Here is a 22385-nt window from a genome sequence, read left to right as displayed (position 1 = left end):
ACTTGATAATATTCTTCAACTTTTTGTTGGTTGGCTTGGCCTACCCATTAGCATGAGCATAGTGTATGGTAGAGTAGACCAACATAAATTTATAAACAGTCACGAATGCATGCATCTAGGATCCCGAAAATTCAGCTCCTCAATCTACAATAATAGTTTTGGGATTCCAAAATGATAGATTATATGTTCCTCAATGAAATCCATGACTTTCACCTGGTTGACTTCTTGTAACGGTCACGCTTTGACCCATTAAGTGAAATATTAGCCACGAAGATGATGAAGTTGTATTGCCTTGAAGATGATAAATAGATTTTAACGATGATATCTGTGGCCTCACATCGAAATGACCATGGCTTCACGATAGGGTGAAATTCTGATGCAGGCATGTGTTCAATGGTTCATACTTCTGGCAAGCTTGGTAGCCCTTTTCATATTTCATGCAGTCCTTTTAAACAATCGCCTAATAGTAGCCGTGTCTTCAAATCAGCCACGTCATCTTTTGTTCTGCTTAATGGGCTCCACAAATACCTTCACGCATTGCTCTCATACGATCATAGCCTCTTCCTTTCCTAAATATTTGAGCAATGGGTCGTCGACTCCTTTTATGTATAAATCATTGTTTATGATCAAGTAATGTAGTGCGATTCGTCTGATGGTTCAGTCGGTCCGGATGTTTGGCCTCATTAGATATTGGATATCATATTTTTACAATCATCATCTATCATTTTCAGTAAAGCTATTTTAACTATCTTCGCTCTTTGTTGTGCTGTCGGGAGTGACCATTTCTGGATAGTGAAAAGTCTTATAAATCCCTCTGACAAGCTAAGGCCCGGTATGATTTGTGGTATTTTGTTAACATCGGTGTTGAGTTTTTGTAACAACTTGAAAATTTTCATACACACTCTCCCATGTGGGTAGTTTATTGAGTAGAATTATTTTTAAAGAGATGCTTAAATGAACGAGCAGGTACACACCTTTAGACCTATATACACTTTGTATTAAGCTTTGGACCCTCGTATACCATCATACATTTGACCGTTCAACAAATCAACCATTGAAATAACTCATCATTACTAGATTAAGATATCCGATCATAAATTTCACTTAGATCAGCCGATTATAATAAACTAATTATCATATTTTCATATCCGCTCATATACACATTTAATCAAGATTCTTATCCAATCATCTTGCTCTTCACCCTTGTATATGCTTAGCCTACTGTCAAAATCACGATTTATGAATCTTGTACATGTATACAAGTTACTTGAAATTATGGTGGTGTACACTCCTTACCCATGGATCCCTCTAAAACTCACGTTGTTCTTAGAAGTTTGTCAAATTTACTGTACATCCACTTATATACATTATCAGGGTCCTAATCATCCAATTTTCTTATCCTTAGCACATCATTTGACTGCCTATCACATTCGGATCAATCAACTAGGCCACCTAGATACCGAAGCAAATGAATCAATGTGAAGCACATGATATACACTTTAAAACTAAAGTTAGTTTCCACACGGGCTACACACACATAACGTTAGAGACCATGAAAAGATGTAAACCGTTAAAATGCATCTTGATCATCATTGAGAAGTTAAAGTCCAAATTAGGCTCATTAGAAAAAGCACATCAAATAGTTGATCTTGACCAAATCTCAACTTAATTAGATGGTGTAATCAAAGTCTATAGGCATGAGAAGTTTAACAAAATGTTAACAGCATGTCATTGAACAACGTTACATAAGCATGTACATATGGAAAAAATAATAAAAAAGAAAGAAAAAGCATAAAGAATAGAAAGAAGAAAATGAAAATAGGGAGTTAGGTTTCAATGGTTGGCATCTCATCATCTATTGTTTCACAACGTGTGGCCCACCTGATATTTGTATCTACTTCATATTAGGGTCGTGGCCCAGCATAACCTAGAAAAAATGATTGTTGGAGTGGATCTCTAAAAAAATCATGGTGGTTACCATTAAAAAAAATGAAAACTACATCAATATGTTGTCTCACATTTAAAAAGAACTCGACTACGAGGCTCTTTCTGTCTCCAACTGGCTTCTTGGGTCTCGGACCCACCGTGCCCAAAACTATCATCTGGGCAAGCAGAATCCAATGATCTGAACCATTCAATGGCTTTGGTCTCTCTTACAACAACTATCAATATAGAAAATGAAGAAAATGATGAGAGAAAGTAAGAAACATGGAGGTTTCAATGGTGGGTATTCCTTGCCAATTCTTCCATCGTGGGGCCCATGTAAGTTTTGGATCTATCTCATTTTAGGGCCCATGTTCCAGCATGATCCGGCAAATCGGATGATCGGGATGGATTTCTCACAAGCATCTCGATGGGCACTAGCTAGCCTTCCATTGATGAGAGTGTGCAGTAGGAGATTCCCACAATGGAATTCGAATTTTGTTACAACGGTGGGAGCATCAACGTATGTATCTGGGAGAAATTCCAGTTGTTTATTAGCTTCAGACAATTTGACTCTTACTTATCCATACCATTTATCCATTGTCCCAACATCATCTAAATCATCCAACTATCTTTTATATCCCATATACAATAAATGTAGGGTTATCCAGCATGATGAACGGCGAAGTTGGTGCATGTATATGTCAGATAACACTGTAGGAGAAGGTGCCTCCTGGTGTGGCTAGGAGTCAAAGACCCATGCTTTTTCCACGTGAGAAGCTTATGTATGAAGCAACGGGGGAAGTTAGGGAGTGTTATAAGAAGGGACGAGAGTTTTCTGTAGGGATACATAGTATACAACCTAAAGGTTACATCGTATACAGTCTAAAGGTTTCATGGCTTATAGCGTGGAAATTAATTATGCGAATATAGCTATGATCCAGAGAAACACTGGAACTCTATTACCTATTGGGATGCCCCAATGGCCAATGCGCTAATAGAAAACACTAATGGAGCAAGTAGGATTGGGTAGGTGAGGCGAAAATGGTTTTAGAAATGATGCATAAAAAGCCATAGTGGATGAAATGCAAAGCAATGGGGTATGTCCCTCACAACTTACAAAGTATCGAATCGTTTTGTATGTTGAAGAAACTTTTCAATACAATCTGGGACATGCTCAATGCCAGCAGTTTTGGATGAGATAATGATCCGAAGGTTGTCACAGCCACTCCAAAGGTGTGGGAACATACATCCAAGTATTATAATCCTCTTTATCCTAATAGGATTTATTCTCCAATCTCTCATATCTACTTTTTACTCAACATCTTTCTATCTTTTCAAAATTTGACAATGTTAAAACAATCCCATTCATATTCAAAACATGTCTAGGGAAAGAAAGTCGATCCATATGATGATTTGGCCTACATTATAGGCAATGATTAGGCAACTGGAAAATACCAAAATATTAGATTGATTCTAGAACATTACGGGATGCGGAGGTGTAGAGATGATGGATACTTTATCTGATTCTCCACCATTGTATGAGGATATAGTGCAACTAGACTTGGATGACTACGATGAAAGTGCACCAAACACAGGTTGGTCTTTTGAAAGTCTTCATGCTAGAAATTTCTTATACATGAGCTCTCCTCATGCTCCCCCATCTTTGAAAACATGAGCACTGTAAACTTGAATAAGAAGATCAAGGTAGGGCGCCCATGTAACGTTCTTGGGGGAATCATACCGTGTTGCATTTGCATTGAACAAATTGGGACTGAATTGTGGGGAGGGGAGGGCAATAATCCAAATGAACAAAGTCATGAAAGCATTAAAAGATATTCTGGGCTAAAGGAACAATATCCTACTAAGAGCCAATAACATCCTAATAACGGATGTACATTACTTTGCACTTTCCCTCAATCTGATGGACTCTCGCATGCTGGATTGGCTTGAGATGCTTCTAGACAATCATGTAGCACATCCTATGTGACTCTCATGATCTTGGTTCTTGCTTGTATGGAATTTTATCTAGATGATGGGTGGTATCTACGTTTTAAGTAGGGTTTTTTTTTTTTTGTACAACAGACAGGTTTTAAGTGTGAAATGTGTGATAATAATTTTTTTACTCACGCATTGCATAATGGTACCACCATGTTCTATTGGATAGTCTCAAAGTTGGATGGAGGGTGTGGATGATACATATGTACCATAGTCAATCCCACAGCCTGGGTCGCATAGAACCAAAGTGCATAGCCCATACAAGTTCTAGAAATAACTCGTCAGAGAATAAGTGGGACCCACCGGTTTCTGCAGGTGAAGACAGAAGTCTACTTGATATTTTTTTCTTTCCTTTTTTAATGCGATGGTCTTGCACCATACATATTTCATATCATAATCCAAACATGACCTTAAGAGTCAGCAATCGATTTAGCTGTAATCGCAGCTATTCCAAACATCTGAATCTTCGTTGTAAATAGTAAATACATTGACAGCGTTTGTCCGACTATGTTAAAGGTAATCATTATGAGGACGCATTACATTACCAAGAAAAGTGGTAATTCAAACAGGCCCCAAGACATTATTCACTCCCATATGAAATAGATCCAAATCCCAAATGGACCATTGTATATGAATCATGGTGATTGACCATTAAAAACTTATTGTGGGCCACAAAAGATTCGGATCAAGGTGATATTTGAGTGATCTCTTCATCTAGGTGTTTTTGAACTTATCAACAGGTCAGATGAAAATAAATATTATGGTGGAATCCATAAAGTTTCTAATGGTGATGATTCAATCACTGACTATTTCTTGTGGTGTGGTCCACCTAAGATTTCAGCTACCTTCAATTTTAGCATTATGCCCTAAAATAAGATGTTAAAATGGTTGGACGGTGTGGATTTAAGGCACATATATCATAGTAAGGGGTCCCACCTACCTTAGTGGATCCTGGGGCTCAGCTGATCAACTCCCGGTGGATCCAAGATCCACAAAAGCCGCACCCCAGTATGTAGCAACGTGTGGGTAAGCGTACATCCCACCACACTTTGCAAAAGGGTACGACAAAATCCCAGCTGAGAATAAAAAGAGCAATTCACGCAGGAAGGATAAACTTTTGATTGGGACACACTATACTGTAGCAATACTCGTGGAATCTGCATGGTTTCTCTGAGGGTGGGGAAGCAGCCTCTTATAACAAGTTCCTGCACTTAAAAAGTTAAGTAGAGTCCACCACCATGTTTGTGAAAAATCTACTCTGTCCATCTATTTTGTCAAATCAAAGTAGGATAGGAGCACGAAAATGAGACTGATCCAAAATTTAAGTGGGCCGCACAATAGGAAAAAATGGGTAGGGAAATGCCTGCCGTTGAACTTTCTTAGTGTCCATTGTGATGTTTACCTGTCATCCAAACTGTTCATAAAGTCATTTTTACTTAGATGAACTGAAAATATACACATACTTGCTTGATTAAAAATTTTTGTGATGCTCTAAATATTTCAACTGTGGACTCAATTCTCATGGTTTCCTGTCCTACAGTCCGCTTGAATTTTGGATATTATTAATTTTAGAATTATTCCTAACACGATTTGACAAAACAGAAAGAAGGTTGGATTTTCCACAAACATATGCCTTTTTGTTATGGGAAACGTGTAGGAGTGGGTTGGAATTTTCACAAACGTATATGCCTTTTGTTAATGAGAAGGTGTAGGAGTGGGCGTTGCAGGCAGTCGCGTGAAATCTTGCCGCGGGAAGAAAATCCTGCTTTCCTACGTAGTGATTGGTCAACATCATAAATGTAGTTGTGGGCATCGGCTGCATTAAATACCGTGTGCAATGATGTGGTCCAGTTAGATTGCATCAAGCAGACTTTTTCCGCTGGTGGCAAGCAGAGGATCTAGATTCACCGGCGTCCATTTGGTGGAGCTACCCTTCAATACATGATCCAAATCAACCGGTTCCACTACTAGACTGCATGTATATGAACAAAAATGCCAGGGGTCAGTAAAATTAATATATGCTTGTGTGAGGCCCCAAAGATGAATGATCCTCATCTACTTTTGGACCCTTCTATATCCATTGTGGGCCCCACGATCTGGATGGTGCTGATCTCTTATTCACAAGCCACGTGAGTACCTATCACCTGAGATATGCTAGGAAAAGAGATCGAAGAGATGAACCGCATTAAAGGTGGCAACCTGGACCTGTGTTCCAGGCTTCCAGCTCCACCCGAGCCATCTAGTGGAGCTGTAGGTGAACATGTTAAAAAAATCTAGAGTTTGAATGGACCACTTCATGAACTCATTGACCTGATCTACGGCTGTGACATTTCTATGTTCATTCCACGTAAGGATGGGTCCAGGTATCATACACGTGTGCAAAGTTCGCACACATTTCACGGTTGATCTTTCTTCGCGCGAGTCGCCTCAACATTCGTGTTTCCAGTGGATTCAGATTTAGTGGGATTGTACCCAACCGGTTGAAGGAATGGTAATTGCGCTCTCCCTGTACCGTACGTAAGTGCACACGCGTCACACATGGATAAGTCAAAGCACGCGTGTGAAAGAGCCAAACCACACATCTCAAGAAACTAGAACCTTAGTGTAGACGCACATATGGGTCAACCTTAATGGCTACTGCAGCAACGTCACCAAATGTTGTACATGGGTAGAGAGTATATGAAAGGTTTGGATTGGCAATAAGTCGGCTCGTCTGCGATTTAAAAGGTTTAGATGGGTTGCTGAGGTGCCATGAAAGGGAACGTTCGAAATGCGTCGGCGCCGTGAGAGCACTGAAAGAGCATTGTAAGGGCCCGTTTGGCCGGGCAGATTGGAAGGGATTGGAAGTTAAATCCCGGGAATGGTCGGGCGTGCCAAACAGATCGAGTGATCTGATCCCAGGATATAACAATCCCATGGATCTTAAGACAATCCACTGACAACACCATCATTACCTTTAAATCCCACAATCCACCCTAATCTGTTCAAATTTGCCCGGGAGGTGTTTGGTTCGAGGGATTGGAAGGGATGGGAAGGTTTAATCCTGGGATTGGCCACGCGTGCCAAATAGACTCGATATACCAATCCCATGGAATCCCATGGATCTTAAGAAAATCTACTGACAACACCATCATTACCTTGAAATCCATGCCATCCACCCTAATACCATTCAATCCCTTGCAATCCACCCGGCCAAATGGGCCCAAGGGGAAACGGATTGGCTACTCCCCTGCCACTGGCCAATGACTAGTGGTTGGTACTCTATGGGCCCCACCATGATGTATGTGTTTCATCCATTCCGTCCACTCATTCTTCCAGATCATTTTATTGTATGAGCCCAAAAATGAGGTTAATCCAAATCTAAAGTGGACCGCATAGTGTTGATTGAACGCACACCATTAAAAACTTCCTGGGGGCCACAAAAGTTTTGGATCATGCTGATAAATATTTTTTTACCTTCATACAATTCTGTATGACCTAATCAACAGTTTAGATGTCAAATAACCATTACAGTTGGCCCTAAGAGGTTTTTAATGGTGAACACTCAATCACTAATGTTATCCCTATGGTGTGGTCCACATGAGATTTAGATATATCTCATTTTTTAGATCAAGCCTTAGAATTATCTTTCAAAATGGATGGACGGCGTGGATAAAACAAATACATCATGGTGGGGTTCACGCAGCACCTACCACTAGCCACCTGGCTGGTGGCAATGTCACTAGCCAAACCGCGTCCGTAAGTAAGTCATAGTTAGGTCGTAATCACTCTCAGAAGGCCGATTGACTTTGCCCAGCTGTAGTCGGAAGATACGTGGGCCCACAGAGATTCCTCTCACAAATCTATTCCATCCATCAATTCTGCAAGACCACAGAAAGACATATAATTAAAAATAATCAGATCCAAAACTCATGTTGGCCACATCACACGAAACAGTGAGAATAGAAACATCCACAGCCGTTGAAACCTTCTTGAGCCGGCCATAATCTATCTAAGCTATTCATATGGTTACTGCCACTTAGATAGACTGTAGGCACATATATTATCTTGACATAAGCTTTTATTGCCTATAAACTTTCCAATGGTGGGCATTCAAACCCTGCTATTCGTGTGGTGTGGCCCACATGAGTTTTTGATCTGCCTGATTTTTATGGAAGCAGATTGGCTGGCGTACCACACACCAGCTATAGCCTTTGTATTGGCGTCAACAAGTTCTATGAATCCCATCGTAAGGTATGTGTTATAACTAGACCACCCATCCATTTTGCTAGCTCCTCTTAAGACTTAGCCGAAAACTAAGATATAAAGACCAAGAAGAGTAGTGGGGATTAAACGTCTATTATTGAAACCCTTTTAGGGTGACAGAAGTTTGGAAATTTGTTTTTCCTCTTCATCCATGTATTTTAGTCCTTATTAATTGATGGTACGAGAAATAAAAGTTACAATGGTCTTACCCTTTTTTTTAATAGGGAAAATCATTATTCTCGCTGCTATTTATTGTGTGGTCCATTTGAGCTTAGATGTGATTCATTTTTTTAACGAGTGCTTTAAAATGATCTCAAAAAATGGATAATCGTTTGAATATAATAAATACATCATTATGGGGCCACATAACTTTGATCTCCTTTGAACCGGTGGTACAACTCGGGAGCTAGACCTATCCACAGCTATATAGTTGGTGTGTGGTACACAGCCCATCCGCTTCCCATTTTTATATTCCTGTCCTAATGTGGTCTTACAAAACTGATGAACGGAGTTCATTTGTCACCAATGTCTCTGTGGCCCCACGCAGCTTCGTGTGCCTGGGGCAGCTCTAGTTCTGTCGGCACACTCATGCATTTTAAACCATTCATTTATTACTTTGCATGTTTGATGGCTCGTATACAAGTACCATGCCAGTTTAATAAATGTTAATTATTTGATCAATGCCTTTTATTAAATGGACAGTGAGGATTGGTTAAAAAAAAAATAGGTCCAACCAACGATTCAATCTTTCTATTTGACGGGGCCATCATTGATTGCCTGGGATTCTAAAGACTCACTTTTGTAAAAGTATTTGTAACCATCAAAACAAAGGACAGAAAAAACCGACGGCCATAAACATAGGCAAAACCAAGGACGGATCGGATCAACCGATCAGAACGATTTTGCAGGCTAGCGCATGAAATGTGCACTAGATTAGATCAACAGTCTACATCAATGGATGCATCGGATCATCCCATCAGTATGATTTTTGCAGGCTTGTAAGATCGTCAGGTGGGCCAGACTGGTGCAAGACAAACCAACGGTCACCATAGACCAACCACTGGTGTAAATTTACCCTTTGCACTGTGACCCACTCGCTGACCACACGTGCTTAGTTCTAAATTCATGAGATGTAAAAAGCTAGGATTTCCTGATGAAGGAGTTCGATCTTACACACGTGTGGTGCATTCCCATGTGTGACGCAAGTGCAGCAGGTGACTGCAGAGCATCCCGGGACAGGTTGACTTGTAAGCAGGAACGGGGTATGTCATGCCCATCCTCCATCATCTCTGCCTCTTTACCATTTTCTGCTCTGTACTCAGGCGCCAGCACCGTTGTGGGCCCACCTCCGTCCGCTCTCCTCTCCTACGCCGGCCCACCTCGTCTCCTCTATGTGGGCCACACATCACAACCCCCATCAAACCATCTAGGGCTCACTTCTCCCTCCCTCTCTCTCTCTCTCTCTCTCTCTCTCTCTCTTCAGAGCAGCAGCCATGGATTCCAAGCCATGGCTGATCCCGGCCCCAACGTACCGCCCACTCGAGTCGAGCTGGGACACTGATGACGACGCTCCGGGCCCGCGCTGCAGCCACTCTCTTACAGCTGTCGCCGCCACGAAAGCTCATGGTCCCCGCCTCATCCTCTTTGGAGGCGCCACCGCCATCGAAGGCGGCTCCTCGACCGCCCCCGGCATCAGTTAAAACCCTCAATTCCCAATAGAAATTTCAGAATTTGCAGCTTCTTAGGGTTTGTTGTTTCTCCTCATTTGTGAGAATTTTCATCAATTTGATTTCCCTCTTCTTTTGAATTGGTCTTTTGCAGGGCTGGCGGGTGTTACGAACTCTGTTCATTCCTACGATGTGCTCACGGGGAAATGGACCAGGCATGCTCCTTCTTTCACTCCCAACTTCTGATTATTTGATTTTTTTTTTTCTTTTTTCTGTTCGGTCAAGAAATGTTACTGTGGGGCCCACCATCATGGGATTTTCACCATCTGATGAAGTAGACGAGCATAATCAATGTTCTGATTAGTTTGGATAATCCGATGGACGAGATGTGTGGGTATCTGCCATCGAATGTTGGGGCTGCAGTTTGAAACATTTGGTCACCATATGTTAGGACCCACATTTGTAGTTTGTTGGGTGGGAAGATGCTTGATCGAATGCTACATATCACCTATCTGAACAATTGCCATCGTTGAATTTACAGGATGCAACCGGCTGGAGAGCCACCTTCACCTAGGGCTGCGCATGCTGCTGCAGCCGTCGGAACGATGGTTGTTTTCCAGGTGAAGAAAAAGAAATTATTCTCTTATTTTTTTATTTTTTCTTTTAATTATTTATCTTTTGAATTTTATTTATTTATTTTTGCATTACATGGTGATGCCGTCATGCTAGGGTGGCATCGGTCCAGCGGGGCATTCCACAGATGACCTTTATGTGCTCGACCTGACGAATGATAAATTTAAGTGGCACAGGTTAGAAGAATTATTTTCTTTTTCCTATTTGGGTTTCGTTCAATTTGGATTTTGGCATTGTTATGTGATTTTTTATTGGGTTTTACTGTAGAGTGGTAGTTCAAGGGGCTGGTCCCGGACCTCGGCATGGACATGCCATGGACTTGGTTGCTCAACGCTATCTAGTTACAGTCAGTGGCAATGATGGTGAGGACGTACTTCTATGCTTGATCACCTTTTTTTTCTTTTTCTTTCTTTTTATCTTTCTTTCTTTCTTTTAGATTGACAAATTGATGCATTCCTAGCATAGTCTATGGTATGTATTAGGGTTACCTTTAGGGGCTATTTGGGATGCTGGAAATGAGATCAATTTCAATGGATATTGTGTTTTCCGCTGTTTGTATTTTTAGTAGTAGCTGTGGGAATTGTTTGTTGTTATTACGCTTTTCCGTAGGAATGAGTGAATTGATTTCCCTGTAAAAGCCTATTTCATGGCCACTTCCATGGTTATGAGAGACAACTTTCACCATTTGACTGTCGACCTTTCAACATTCATGTAAATTGGATGTTCAAAACAAACAACGTAAAGTGAATTCATGTTAGGTTTGAATTCTTCCTGTCCTAACAGGCCATTAAAATTGAAATAGTGGCCATGTGTATAGACCCATTTTAGCGTGTTTGTGTAAGAAAGATAAAAATTCGTAACGATTATAAAAACAAACTAAAGAGAGAGAGAGAGAGAGAGAGAGAGAGAGAGAGAGAGAGAGAGAGAGAGAGAGTAGTCAACATATACATCCCAACGTAGAACATTTTCACAACCCTGGAAAAGGATGTGGAACTCATTTTTTCGACATTCTGATAAATTTTTGGCAGCCCTAAAGGGTCACTTTGTCAAATGGGCCCACACCAAATGGAGTTTGTGTCGGTCTTCTCTGGAGGATTGGAAAGCTGTGGTTGAAACCAGAGTTGGGGGGGATGCGAGGTGGAAAAGCCTTCCTTGGAAACTGTGCCTTGTTTGGTTATTCATTGGCAATGCAGGTTGTCCAAATTGAAAGGTGTACTTAGAGACATTATGACTTTCTCAAGGCTGTCAAGGGGGTGATCCTATAAGCTGGATGATTTAGAGGCGGAAGTTCTTAGAAAAGGGTTGAGAATAATTTCCTCTCCACAAATCTGATCGTTGAAGGGGATTCTTGGAACATCTCTTGGGCACTGTTGAAGCATAGTCTTGTTTTTGTAGATATATGAGCTTATTGATTGGGCTAAACATTCTAGAAAAAGCATACTGTGCCTTGGAGACTTGCTTTTGTAGATCTACGAGGCTGTGGATAGTCATTTCGTTTGTGTATGTTAGGTCGGAGGCCAACGATATGGATGAAGTATTAGCTAGAGAATGGTTATGTGTGCTACCGCTGCCCTTTGTATCGGGAATATTTCCCTCTATGTTTGACTTTTTTGTTTATTAATTTTCCTCTCACTTAAAAAGCTTTCCTATGCACGCAAGAAATTGTTGACAATTATGCAATGCAAAATGTTAAATTTCTCATCCTAAATTTTGCTCAAGTAACATTGGGGTTCTGCAAGAAGACCATCCAACAACTGCAATAAAATTCAGTCAAACATAAGAGGGCCTTGGAGTGCCATTTAAATAAAAAAAGGTCACAAGGCTCGCCTAAGAGAGTGACTTTGTGCCTTCATGACATTTATCTCACTTGCCAGCCCTGCATTGAACATCACATGAACATATTGTAATCATAAGGATCTATGCTTGAATTGGCTAGGTTGGGGTCCTCTTGACTGCCAAAACTATTTGAGGTTAAGTTTTCAATGCAACTCTTGCACACACAGAGGTGTGGTGCGTGATGGTGCAACTCTCCTGCTCGTTGGATGAGCTAGTAGAGACTGTAGTGTGTGTCACCGATCCAAGGTTCAATCCCTGGTAGTGATACATATCAAAAAGAAAAAAGAATCCATCTATTCCTGAGGCCCACCACCACAATTTTGTGGCTGCACTACGCCAAATATTAGTTTCATGAAGCTTCTACTCAGTGTCAGTCCTACTCCCAAAGATCCACTCTCACAATAGATCTCTTCTTGCTCCTACATTGAATTGCACTATCATGATTCTATGAAGGCCACTTTTGTCTTGATCAATAAATAAGTATTGCATTTATCTCCATCAATGTTGGAGTTATATGTAACTCTGTAAGTTCCTTTACAAACCATCACCATTCAGTTCTTTACACACACACACACACACAAAAAATAGAAATGTGGATTTTACCTTTTAAGACTATTTATTATGGCTTTTCTTAGTACTCTGCTTCCTAAATTATGAGAAAGTACCATTTTCTTGCTCCCACACCCTAGTCGACTCCTACTATTGCTCCTACTTCATGCACCTAAGGTCCAAATATCCCATATGGTATCAAGGGTGGCAGTTGGAAAAGCCCCAAATTGTCTGATAATCTCCTTCAACCTTGCAGTCTTTGAAATATCATTGTCATCATCTAAGCCTTGTCCTAACTAATTAGGGTCGGCTACATAAATCCTTTTATGCTATTCCACTCTATCAAGGACCATAATTTTAGTTGGACCATATGTTATCAATTCTTTTCTTATTGCCTCCACCAAGGTATCCCGTATCGGTATCGGTTGGTGTAACAGTGCCCTCCCAAACCGATACGGATACGGGGGCATAACGGGCCGTAAAGGCATAAATTTTTTTTTTGCCAAAAAAATGGATTAAATCAGGAATATTCTAAGCATTCCAAATATGCATTCATTTATAAATTGGAACATGTTTATGGCGGTGTAACGGTCCACTCTTTGGTGAGAAGTTGTATCGGACTGTCTGATGAATTTATGAACCAGATAACTTGAATTTGACTACAAAATTCATATATTTAACTTTCTAACTATCTACGATCAATGATAGATATATTAGAATGAATGTAATATGAAAATATCTTACATTAGGTGTTTATAATTATTTTTGAGGAATTTCTCGAACATACCTGTGGACGTGACTGTGATTCCTGTCTATGACCTGTCATCCTCAAGTCAAGAATATTTTTTTAAAAAAATTAGTAGTGTCTGATATACTCCCCTGCAACTTGATTAAGGATTACTTGATTGGTTGTCAGGGGAGCTATTTTAAATACAAGTTCGGCAGTGTCAAGTGTGTGCTTGGCTTCTTGCAATAATACTGCTGTGAGCTGTTTGCTGCAAATACTTACCTTAATACAAATATATACTCACAATCACAAGTCACCACCAAAATGAAAATCTGCTTTTTTGTGGTTGCTCGACCTCCACATCATCGTCATCGTCATCATTAGGCTGAGGCTGTCCAATAGGTGTAGGTGCTGCATATCCATAATATTCAATGCTAGAAGGAAATACTAGATCAACGAAACTAGAGGATGACTGATCCTGATTAGGCAACGACTCTGACCCCGAGTAAGGATATCCACTAGTGCCCGTCGAATAGCTATACTGGTGCCCATACTCAGGCTGTTGAGAATCTTGAGATTGAGAGTGTGTCTGCTGTGATGAGTAACTTGGATTTGGATCTGGATATCTATAATCATATGGATATTGATTGGGAGGACTAGTCCAACATGAATGTGATGGAACAGGCTCAATATAACCACCATAATCATAATCCAATTGACCATAAGAATATCCATCATAATAACCAGGATCATGAGCTTGCTGATGTTCCGGACCTCCCGGACCCGGTGCACCACTAGATGTACCCTCCTCTTGCTGGCTGTATCGTGACTCGGTATACTTATAAATTCGACCTCGTGTACTACCTCGTCGATGTTCATCGGCATCGCGATCTGTAGACGGCTATATAGGGCGCTAAACAACACCAGAAGTGCCAGCACCAGGGGTAGGGGGTCATCGTCACCATCATCCGACACGGTCACACTACCACTGCTCGTACTCTTTTGTTGATCTTGAGCCATACCTGTACTTGACATAAACGCTACCCCTCTTACTGGGTCCAACACATCTACACGACTCTCTTGTTGTGCTTTGCGTATTTCTGAGTCATCAATTTCCAATTCTTCAATATCCTCTTCAATTTGCTTTTCCCTTATTTTCAACTAAGGTAGAAGTGTGTCATCCTCATCATAAATATTGTTCAAGTTTATTGGACAATAATCTCTGTCATCGGCAGCTGTAATGCTCGTATGATGTCGTCACATTCTTAGTTTTATATTGTAGTCCATGAAGACAAGTCTATCTAATGTTCTAGTTTGCAATCTATTCCTATTCTTTGAATGAATAAGCGCAAAACAATTCCAATTCCTTTCGCAGCTAGAGAAAGATGCTGTCTGGCTCAAAACTTTTACTGCGATTTTTTGGAGAGCCTTCGTTCTCTCTCCGAAATTAATTCATCATTCGGTCGGTTGCAACCTAGATACTGCATGCTGTGCAAGAGCATCTCTAAAGCTACCAAGGCGATTTCCAAATGTATCTAATTCATTCAACGCCTTTATTTGCAAATCTAAGTTAGGCTCTAATCTCTTTATCACATTTTTTAGCCCGACACGAACTTCATCATCCGCAACAAATGATTGGGCATATCTATACCTAGGATTTAGGTAGTAACCTGCTGCATGAAGATCGTAATGTAGTTGTCTTGTCCATCTATTGTCGATCATCCTCTAATAAGACTCCCAGCTTCTACAATCACGTTGAATTGCCAACTTTGCCTTATCCATGGCATCGTATAGGAAGCCCATGGTAGGTGCTTCGTCGGTTTCAACAAGACGGAGTACTCTCATTAGTGGCTTCATCACCTTTAGGATTGACTTGACCCTCTTCCAATATTTGTTGTCCCGTATGGTGTTCGCAACTTCAACTGGTGTCCCTGATGTCTTTTGCCCATGTTTTGTGTTGAGCCATTCTCGGGAAGCGAACATCTCACTCAACTTTCCCCTATGCTGGAATAAACCCTCTAATGCTATAAAGTTTGTTGCGAATCTAGTCGCCGCAGGCCTCAACAAATCTCGTCATTTCGTGAACTTTCTCATTATTGCGACTACTTGATTATGGTTGTAAATAAACGTCGTCACTTCTCTTGCCCTTTCGACCATTTCCTTATCATTCTTCTTCTTCCCAATATCTTCCAATATAAGATCCATACAATGGGTAGCACATAGTGACCAAAAAAGATGTTCTCTCTTATTCATCAATATATGTCCTGCAAGCTTATATGATGCTTCATTATCTGTCACAATCTGCACTACATTCTCCTCTCCAATCTCTTCCACAACTTTATCCATTAGTCCAGTAATATAAGTAGAATTCTTTGTTACCTCTGAGGCATCAATTGACTTGTGGTATATAGTTCCTAAGTGGTAGTGCATCATGAAGTTGATCATGCTGCGTCTGGTTGGGCCAGTCCAACCATCACACATGATCGTGCATCCTCTGGCTTGCCATACAGGTTTAAAGGTAGCCACGTATGCTTTCACATCTGCTTACTCTGCATCTATCCATTTCCCCCTAATCTCCTTAGCCGTGGGAGCTTTTATTCCTTCACCTGCTTCTGCTACTGCATCAATTACCACCTCCTAATATGGAGAATTGGCCACGTTAGGAGGTATGTTGGCATGTATAAATAACTTTGCTGCTGCTCTACTTAATTTCTCAATGGAAGTTCTACTCCACATTTCTTTTATCGTCTTTTGTTTAGTTGATTCTTTCCTAAACAGGATTGGATCAATAGGGGGTCTCCTAGGCTCATTTACTTCTTCATCCAAACGTATAGGGGCATCACGTGAAGATGTCTGTCGTCGGTTCCCAAACACGTTGTAACCCACCAAACCTACCCCTCCCTGCAGAAGCAGTTGCACTTCCACTCCCACTCCCACTGCCCCCCCTGTATCACGCACTGACCCATGCGTGCCAAACATGCGGCGACGTTCTTTCTCTTTATGAGCTAGACGCAAGCTCTCTCTCCTAGCCATAGTTAATTTCCGATCTGAATCTTCGTCAGAATCGATAATATCTTCATCACGAACGCCCATATATTCAGGACCAAACACCTCCTGTCGAGCTGCATCCAAAACATCATCTTTTTTCTTTTGTACAACAACACGTTTACCCTTCAACTTATTCAGACTAGCTTGCATTAAAAGCATTATCTCTTTCGGTAATCTAGTACATACCGCAACTTGACCCTTTCGATGTGCCAAATGTTGTTTGAGACGGGTAATTCCACCAGTCACTAGTCTATCACAATACTTGCACTTCATTTGGTGCCTAATACCACCAACCTTCTCACAATGTTGCCATCCAATGTCCTCACTTGTAGTTGGCCAGACCCAGACATTTCTGTAGGTTTAGTTAGATACTATATAATTAGATATAGATTAGATATGAGTATGAGTGTATGACCTATGTCAATAAAGATGATTTTATGTTCTAACTAAACCCTAAAAAGCTCCAAAACCTGTCCAATATAAGCATATAAAAACATAAAGTCACTAATACGAAAATAGAAAAAAATTATAAAATGACACCACAAATCTGTAAAATACACATTAACATGTTCTACTGTGATTAACACATCATATTCTATGATTAAAACAACAAACCATTCATTAAAAAATGATTTTTCGAATTAAAAAAAAAAGGCCGAAATTAGTGCGTAAATAGAAAAAAATATAAAAAAATATAAAATGATACAACAAATCTGTAAAATGCACATTAACATATTCTACTATGATTAACACATCATATTTTATGATTAAAACAACAAACCATTCATTAAAAAATGATTTTTCGAATTTTTTTAAAAAGGGCCAAAATTAGTGTGTAAATAGAAAAAAATATAAAATGACACCACAAATCTGTAAAATGCACATTAATATGTTCTACTATAATTAAGACATCATATTCTATAACTAAAACAGCAAACCATTCATTAAAAAATGATTTTTCGAATTAAAAAAAAAGGGCCGAAATTAGTGCGTAAATAGAAAAAAATATAAAATGACACCGCAAATTTGTAAAATGCACATTAACATGTTCTACTATAATTAACACATCACATTCTATGTTTAAAATAGCAAACCATTCATTAAAAAATGATTTTTCGAATTTTTGAAAAAGAGGGCCGAAATTAGTGCGTAAATAGAAAAAAATAAAAAAATATAAAATGACACCACAAATCTGTAAAATGCACATTAACATGTTCTACTATAAATAACACATCACATTTTATGATTAAAACAGCAAACCATTCATTAAAAAATGATTTTCGAATTTTAACAAAAAGGGCCGAAATTAGTGCGTAAATAGAAAAAAATATAAAAAAATAAAATGACACTACAAATTTGTAAAATGCACATTAATATGTTTTACTATAATTAACACATCATATTTTATGATTAAAACAGCAAACCATTCATTAAAAAATGATTTTTCAAATTTAAAAAAAAGGCCAAAATTAGTGCGTAAATAGAAAAAATATATATAAAAAATATAAAATGGCACCACAAATCTGTAAAATGCACATTAACATGTTCTACTATAATTAACACATTATATTCTATGATTAAAACAACAAACCATTCATTAAAAAATGATTTTTTGAATTTAAAAAAAAGGGCCAAAATTAGTGCATAAATAGAAAAAAATATAAAAAAAATAAAATGACATCACAAATCTGTAAAATGCACATTAACATGTTCTACTATGATTAACACATCATATTCTATAATTAAAACAGCAAACCATTCATTAAAAAATGATTTTTCGAATTAAAAAAAAAGGGCCAAAATTAGTGCATAAATATAAAAAAATATAAAATGACACCACAAATCTGTAAAATGCACATTAACATATTGTACTATGATTAACACATCATATTCTATGATTAGAACATGAAAACATACAATAAAAAGTATAAATACCTATTTTTGATGAATTTCTGAAAAATGACTCACGGAGCTTCGATTCAAGAAAATCCGTAATATAATGTGTTTTTATGTCAAATACCAGGCCAAGATTGGTCGAAAATAGTAATAGAAGGATTGAATAAGAATTTGGAAGCAAGAGGTTTTAAAAAAACTGAAAAAACAGAGCTTAAAAAAGAAAAAAATGGCCGTTATTCGACCGTTATGGGGTAGTAACGGCCGTTATGCCCCGTAACGGTACCAAAATCGGGGCATCGCCCGTTACGCCCCCATATCGCGTAACGGCTACTACCGTTACCATTACGTATCGGCCGTTACGGCCGATACGTAACGGATTCAGGACACCTTGGCCTCCACCTATGTCCTTCTAGGCCTTCCCCTAGCCCTTTCAAAGCCCTCAACTTGTACCAACTCACTCCTCCTAACTGGCGTAGTTCTTGGTCTCTGTTGCACATGACCAAATCATCTGAGTGTACATTCCCTCATCTTGTTACCTATTAGTGCAACTCCTAAATTCCCTCGAATGCATTCATTTCAAATTCTGTCCTTTCTTGTGTTGCCACTCATTCATCTCAACATCCTTATTGCTGCTACACTCATCCTGTGAACATTTTGTTCCTTAATTGCCCCACATTCTTTTCCACAAAACATGGTTGGTCTTCTAGCCATCCTATAAAATTTCCCTGTCAGTGTGAGTGGTATACAACAATCACATAAAACTCCAGAGGCACTTCTCCATTTCTTCCAGCCCGCTTGAATTCTATGGGCAATATCCTTCTCAAATCTCTTCCACTCTCGTAAATTATCACCCCAAGATATCGAAGATGGTTATTTTAGGAATTTTTTTGGTTGGCAATCTTAACTAATTCCTCGTTCCAACCTTAAAAAGAAACTAATTCCTTGTTCCCACTCCTGTTGTTACTAAAATTGTACTCCATATGCTCCATTTTAGTCCAACTAATCTTAGATCCTTTACATTCTAAAGCACCTTACCATAAATCTAGCTTTGTGTTTATGCCCCCCCTCGTCTTATCAATCAAGACTATGTCATGATTATCTTACAAATGCCTTATTAACTCATCATAACCAACGTGAAAAGGTATGGGCTCAATACTGACCCCTAGTGCAAGCCTATAGTAATTGGGAACTCACTCGTCAATAAGATATGTTAGCAATATTTCCAACTAAGGGTCTGTTTGAATTGGTGGAATACAAAAAGCAACAGTGGAGAAGAAACGGTTTCTACATATGTGATGTTTTCTATCGATTGCGACAATAAAGTAACTTGTGAAAACTATTTTCCTTTCCATGGGTTTCCTAAAAAAAGCGCGTTTTTCTTTTCCTTTAAAAAACTTGATAATCCTCATTTCTACACTTTTTAAGGGACAAAATTTACCTTTTGACCAAGTAACAATCCCACATTTCATTGGAAATCATGGAAACTAAAACAAACGATCTTTCCAGGATTGTTTTCTAGAGCTGGGCATTGAGTCGAGTTGGACCGAGTTAGGGCTGATCCAACTCAATCCAGTTTTGAAATAGGCCTGACCCAAACTCAACCCGACTCGGTACCAAGTCCAGCATGCCTGACCCGATTCGAGTCCGGGTCTGGCCTGGACTAATCCGGACCGAGTCTGACCCGGTCAAAAGTACAGAGTCGGGTCGAGTTGGCACCGAATTGGATCGAGAGATGAGGGAGGGAGTGGAGAGGAGGAGGGTGGTGATGGGTGGCTGCCGGGCTTGGAAGAGGGGAGAGAGAGAGAGAGAGAGAGAGAGAGAGAGAGAGAGAGAGAGAGAGGGCGGTGATGGTGGTGGGTGGTTGTTGGGCTTGGAAGAGGAGGAGGATGAGGGTGGGAGAGAGATAGTTTGGATCGGGTGTGGCGGGTAGGGTTAGAGATAATTAGAAATTAGGGTATATATATATATATATATGTCGAGTCGAGTTTGATCAGATCGAGTTATTGGGTAACTCGGACTCGACTCGGTTTGAGTTCAAATTGGGTGAAGCCTACTCGGTTCGGACTGACTCTCCCATTCAGTTTGGGTCGAGTCGGGTCTGAACGAGTTGGACGAGTCGAGTCAGGCGACTTGAGTCGTCCCGTGCCCAGCTCTATTCTTTTCCGCAGATTTCTTCATCCCCAGTCTTTCTTAGATGTAACATTTTTACTCCCAAATCTCACATTTTTGGATCCTCTAATCCAAACATGCCCTAAGAGTGAAAAAAACTACACTCATCTCTGTAGAAAAACTAGGTCTAAGGTCAGTATAGAAGCAGGCAGATTGGAATATCCCTTTTCAAATGGTGTTGTGGCAAGCTTCTAAGTTCTGGTTTTTGTAATTTGCTACGATTAGATTTGAAGGTGGTATGATTACATTCAAATGTGCCATCATCAGGGGAAAATTAAGGACGAAAGCGATTGCTTAATGTCTTGTTTGCTTAGTTACCTAGATTATCAGCATTCCTAGAGCAGGTGCAGGGAGGAGGATATGTGGATTGGAGAAATGTAGAGTCATATCCCTGTTTATGATTATATCTATTTGTGTATTGTAGCTGGTAATGATATTCTCATTGTGCTTCCCCTTTATTACTGTCCTAGACTTCGGGAGAACACCCGCACCTGTTGAGCTCAAATTCCCCGGTCAAAAAACAGTGGTACCGAAGTGATCCCTGTGCTACCTGGTTGCTTTTCGTTTTATAGTTGTCTCACACAATATGGAAATAGGTTGCATGTGTCCTGGGCCTATGCTGAGGAAAATCCAAAATTTGAATAGCTTGGTTGCCCAGGCCATTTTCTTTTTAATAACATTTTTTGGTCTAAAAGAAGAAGAAATAAAAAACAGGCGCAGGCCAGTTGGTGCAATATCTGGGCCAAATCAAATCATGTATTGACCAGTCACAACTTTACTGTAGAATACGTGCCAAGTTTATGCATACAATTTTACCTTTTACTACCTTTTGCTTCATCACCTTTATTCCCTTCATCATTTTCATCATCTTACCTTCTGCTTCATCATCTCGTGACATGCTTTTTTTTTTTTTCTTGGCTGCTTTTTGTCATAAATAGTCTTTTAATGCATATCTGTTGCGTAGGCAAGAGAGTATTGTCTGACGCTTGGGCTCTGGATACTGCACAAAAACCATACAGATGGCAGAAACTTAGTCCAGGAGGCGACAAACCGTCAGCTAGAATGTGAGATCATATTTTTCAATTCAGATTATTTGGAAAAAAAAGTAGATACATCATCATCATCATCATCATCTTAGCCTTCTCTGGCGGTTTGGGGTTGGCTGGATAAAAATAGATTATGTTCTCTGAACTGTGGAGTTGCCATTCGGCACTGGGTGGTTAAATGGGAGGTTGTGTCAGTGTTTGTATAGGCTGCAGATTACAAGTTACAACTTTGCTGGAATTTCTGTTTCATATCAATAGAAAAAGTTTTTACTCAGAAGCAATTGTTTTATTCTTTCTTTTATTTTATTAAATCACGAGGCGCAGACTGCATTTGTAGTAGTAACAAGAATAATCTTAAGAAGAATGCGTTTATATTTCTTTAGATACCTTTTATCCTTGCTCTTTTGAATCAACTCAACATTCGAACAAAGTGAAATATAATCCTTATTTAATCACGCCGGTGCGAACTGTGCATGAGTGTTTATATACTAGCAAGGATTGTTTGAGACGTCATGCTTCTGAAACCACTAATTTAGTTGGAATATAGACCTTAGTTTTTTTTGTTTTTTTTTTTTGAAAGATAATAGAAACTTGCATTAAGGAGGAAAGATTACAAGGAGTAAATCAACCTGCCGAGATTGTGGATCA

General features: G+C 39.6%; 1 protein-coding gene across 2 annotated transcripts in view; it reads left to right on the top strand.

The window, feature by feature from the left end:
* The first annotated feature begins 9428 nt into the window (after positions 1-9428).
* The window catches only part of LOC131230394 (serine/threonine-protein phosphatase BSL1), a 60155-nt gene continuing 47198 nt past the window's right edge, over positions 9429-22385 (top strand). Inside the window, exons 1-6 of one of the 2 annotated variants that reach the window (XR_009164009.1) lie at positions 9429-9861; positions 9988-10048; positions 10375-10453; positions 10563-10642; positions 10734-10828; positions 21656-21755. Coding sequence is in view for 1 of the 2 variants with exons in the window: in XM_058226298.1 (XP_058082281.1) it covers positions 9660-9861; positions 9988-10048; positions 10375-10453; positions 10563-10642; positions 10734-10828; positions 21656-21755 (617 nt within the window). In the remaining variant the exon portion in view is untranslated. The remainder of the gene's footprint in view (positions 9862-9987; positions 10049-10374; positions 10454-10562; positions 10643-10733; positions 10829-21655; positions 21756-22385) is intronic. The other variant, XM_058226298.1, reaches the window with a different exon arrangement.

This window comes from Magnolia sinica, chromosome 17 (genome assembly GCF_029962835.1).
Source record: "Magnolia sinica isolate HGM2019 chromosome 17, MsV1, whole genome shotgun sequence".
In the NCBI taxonomy this organism is placed as follows: domain Eukaryota; kingdom Viridiplantae; phylum Streptophyta; class Magnoliopsida; order Magnoliales; family Magnoliaceae; genus Magnolia; species Magnolia sinica.
This window is presented reverse-complemented; position numbering and strand designations above follow the sequence as displayed.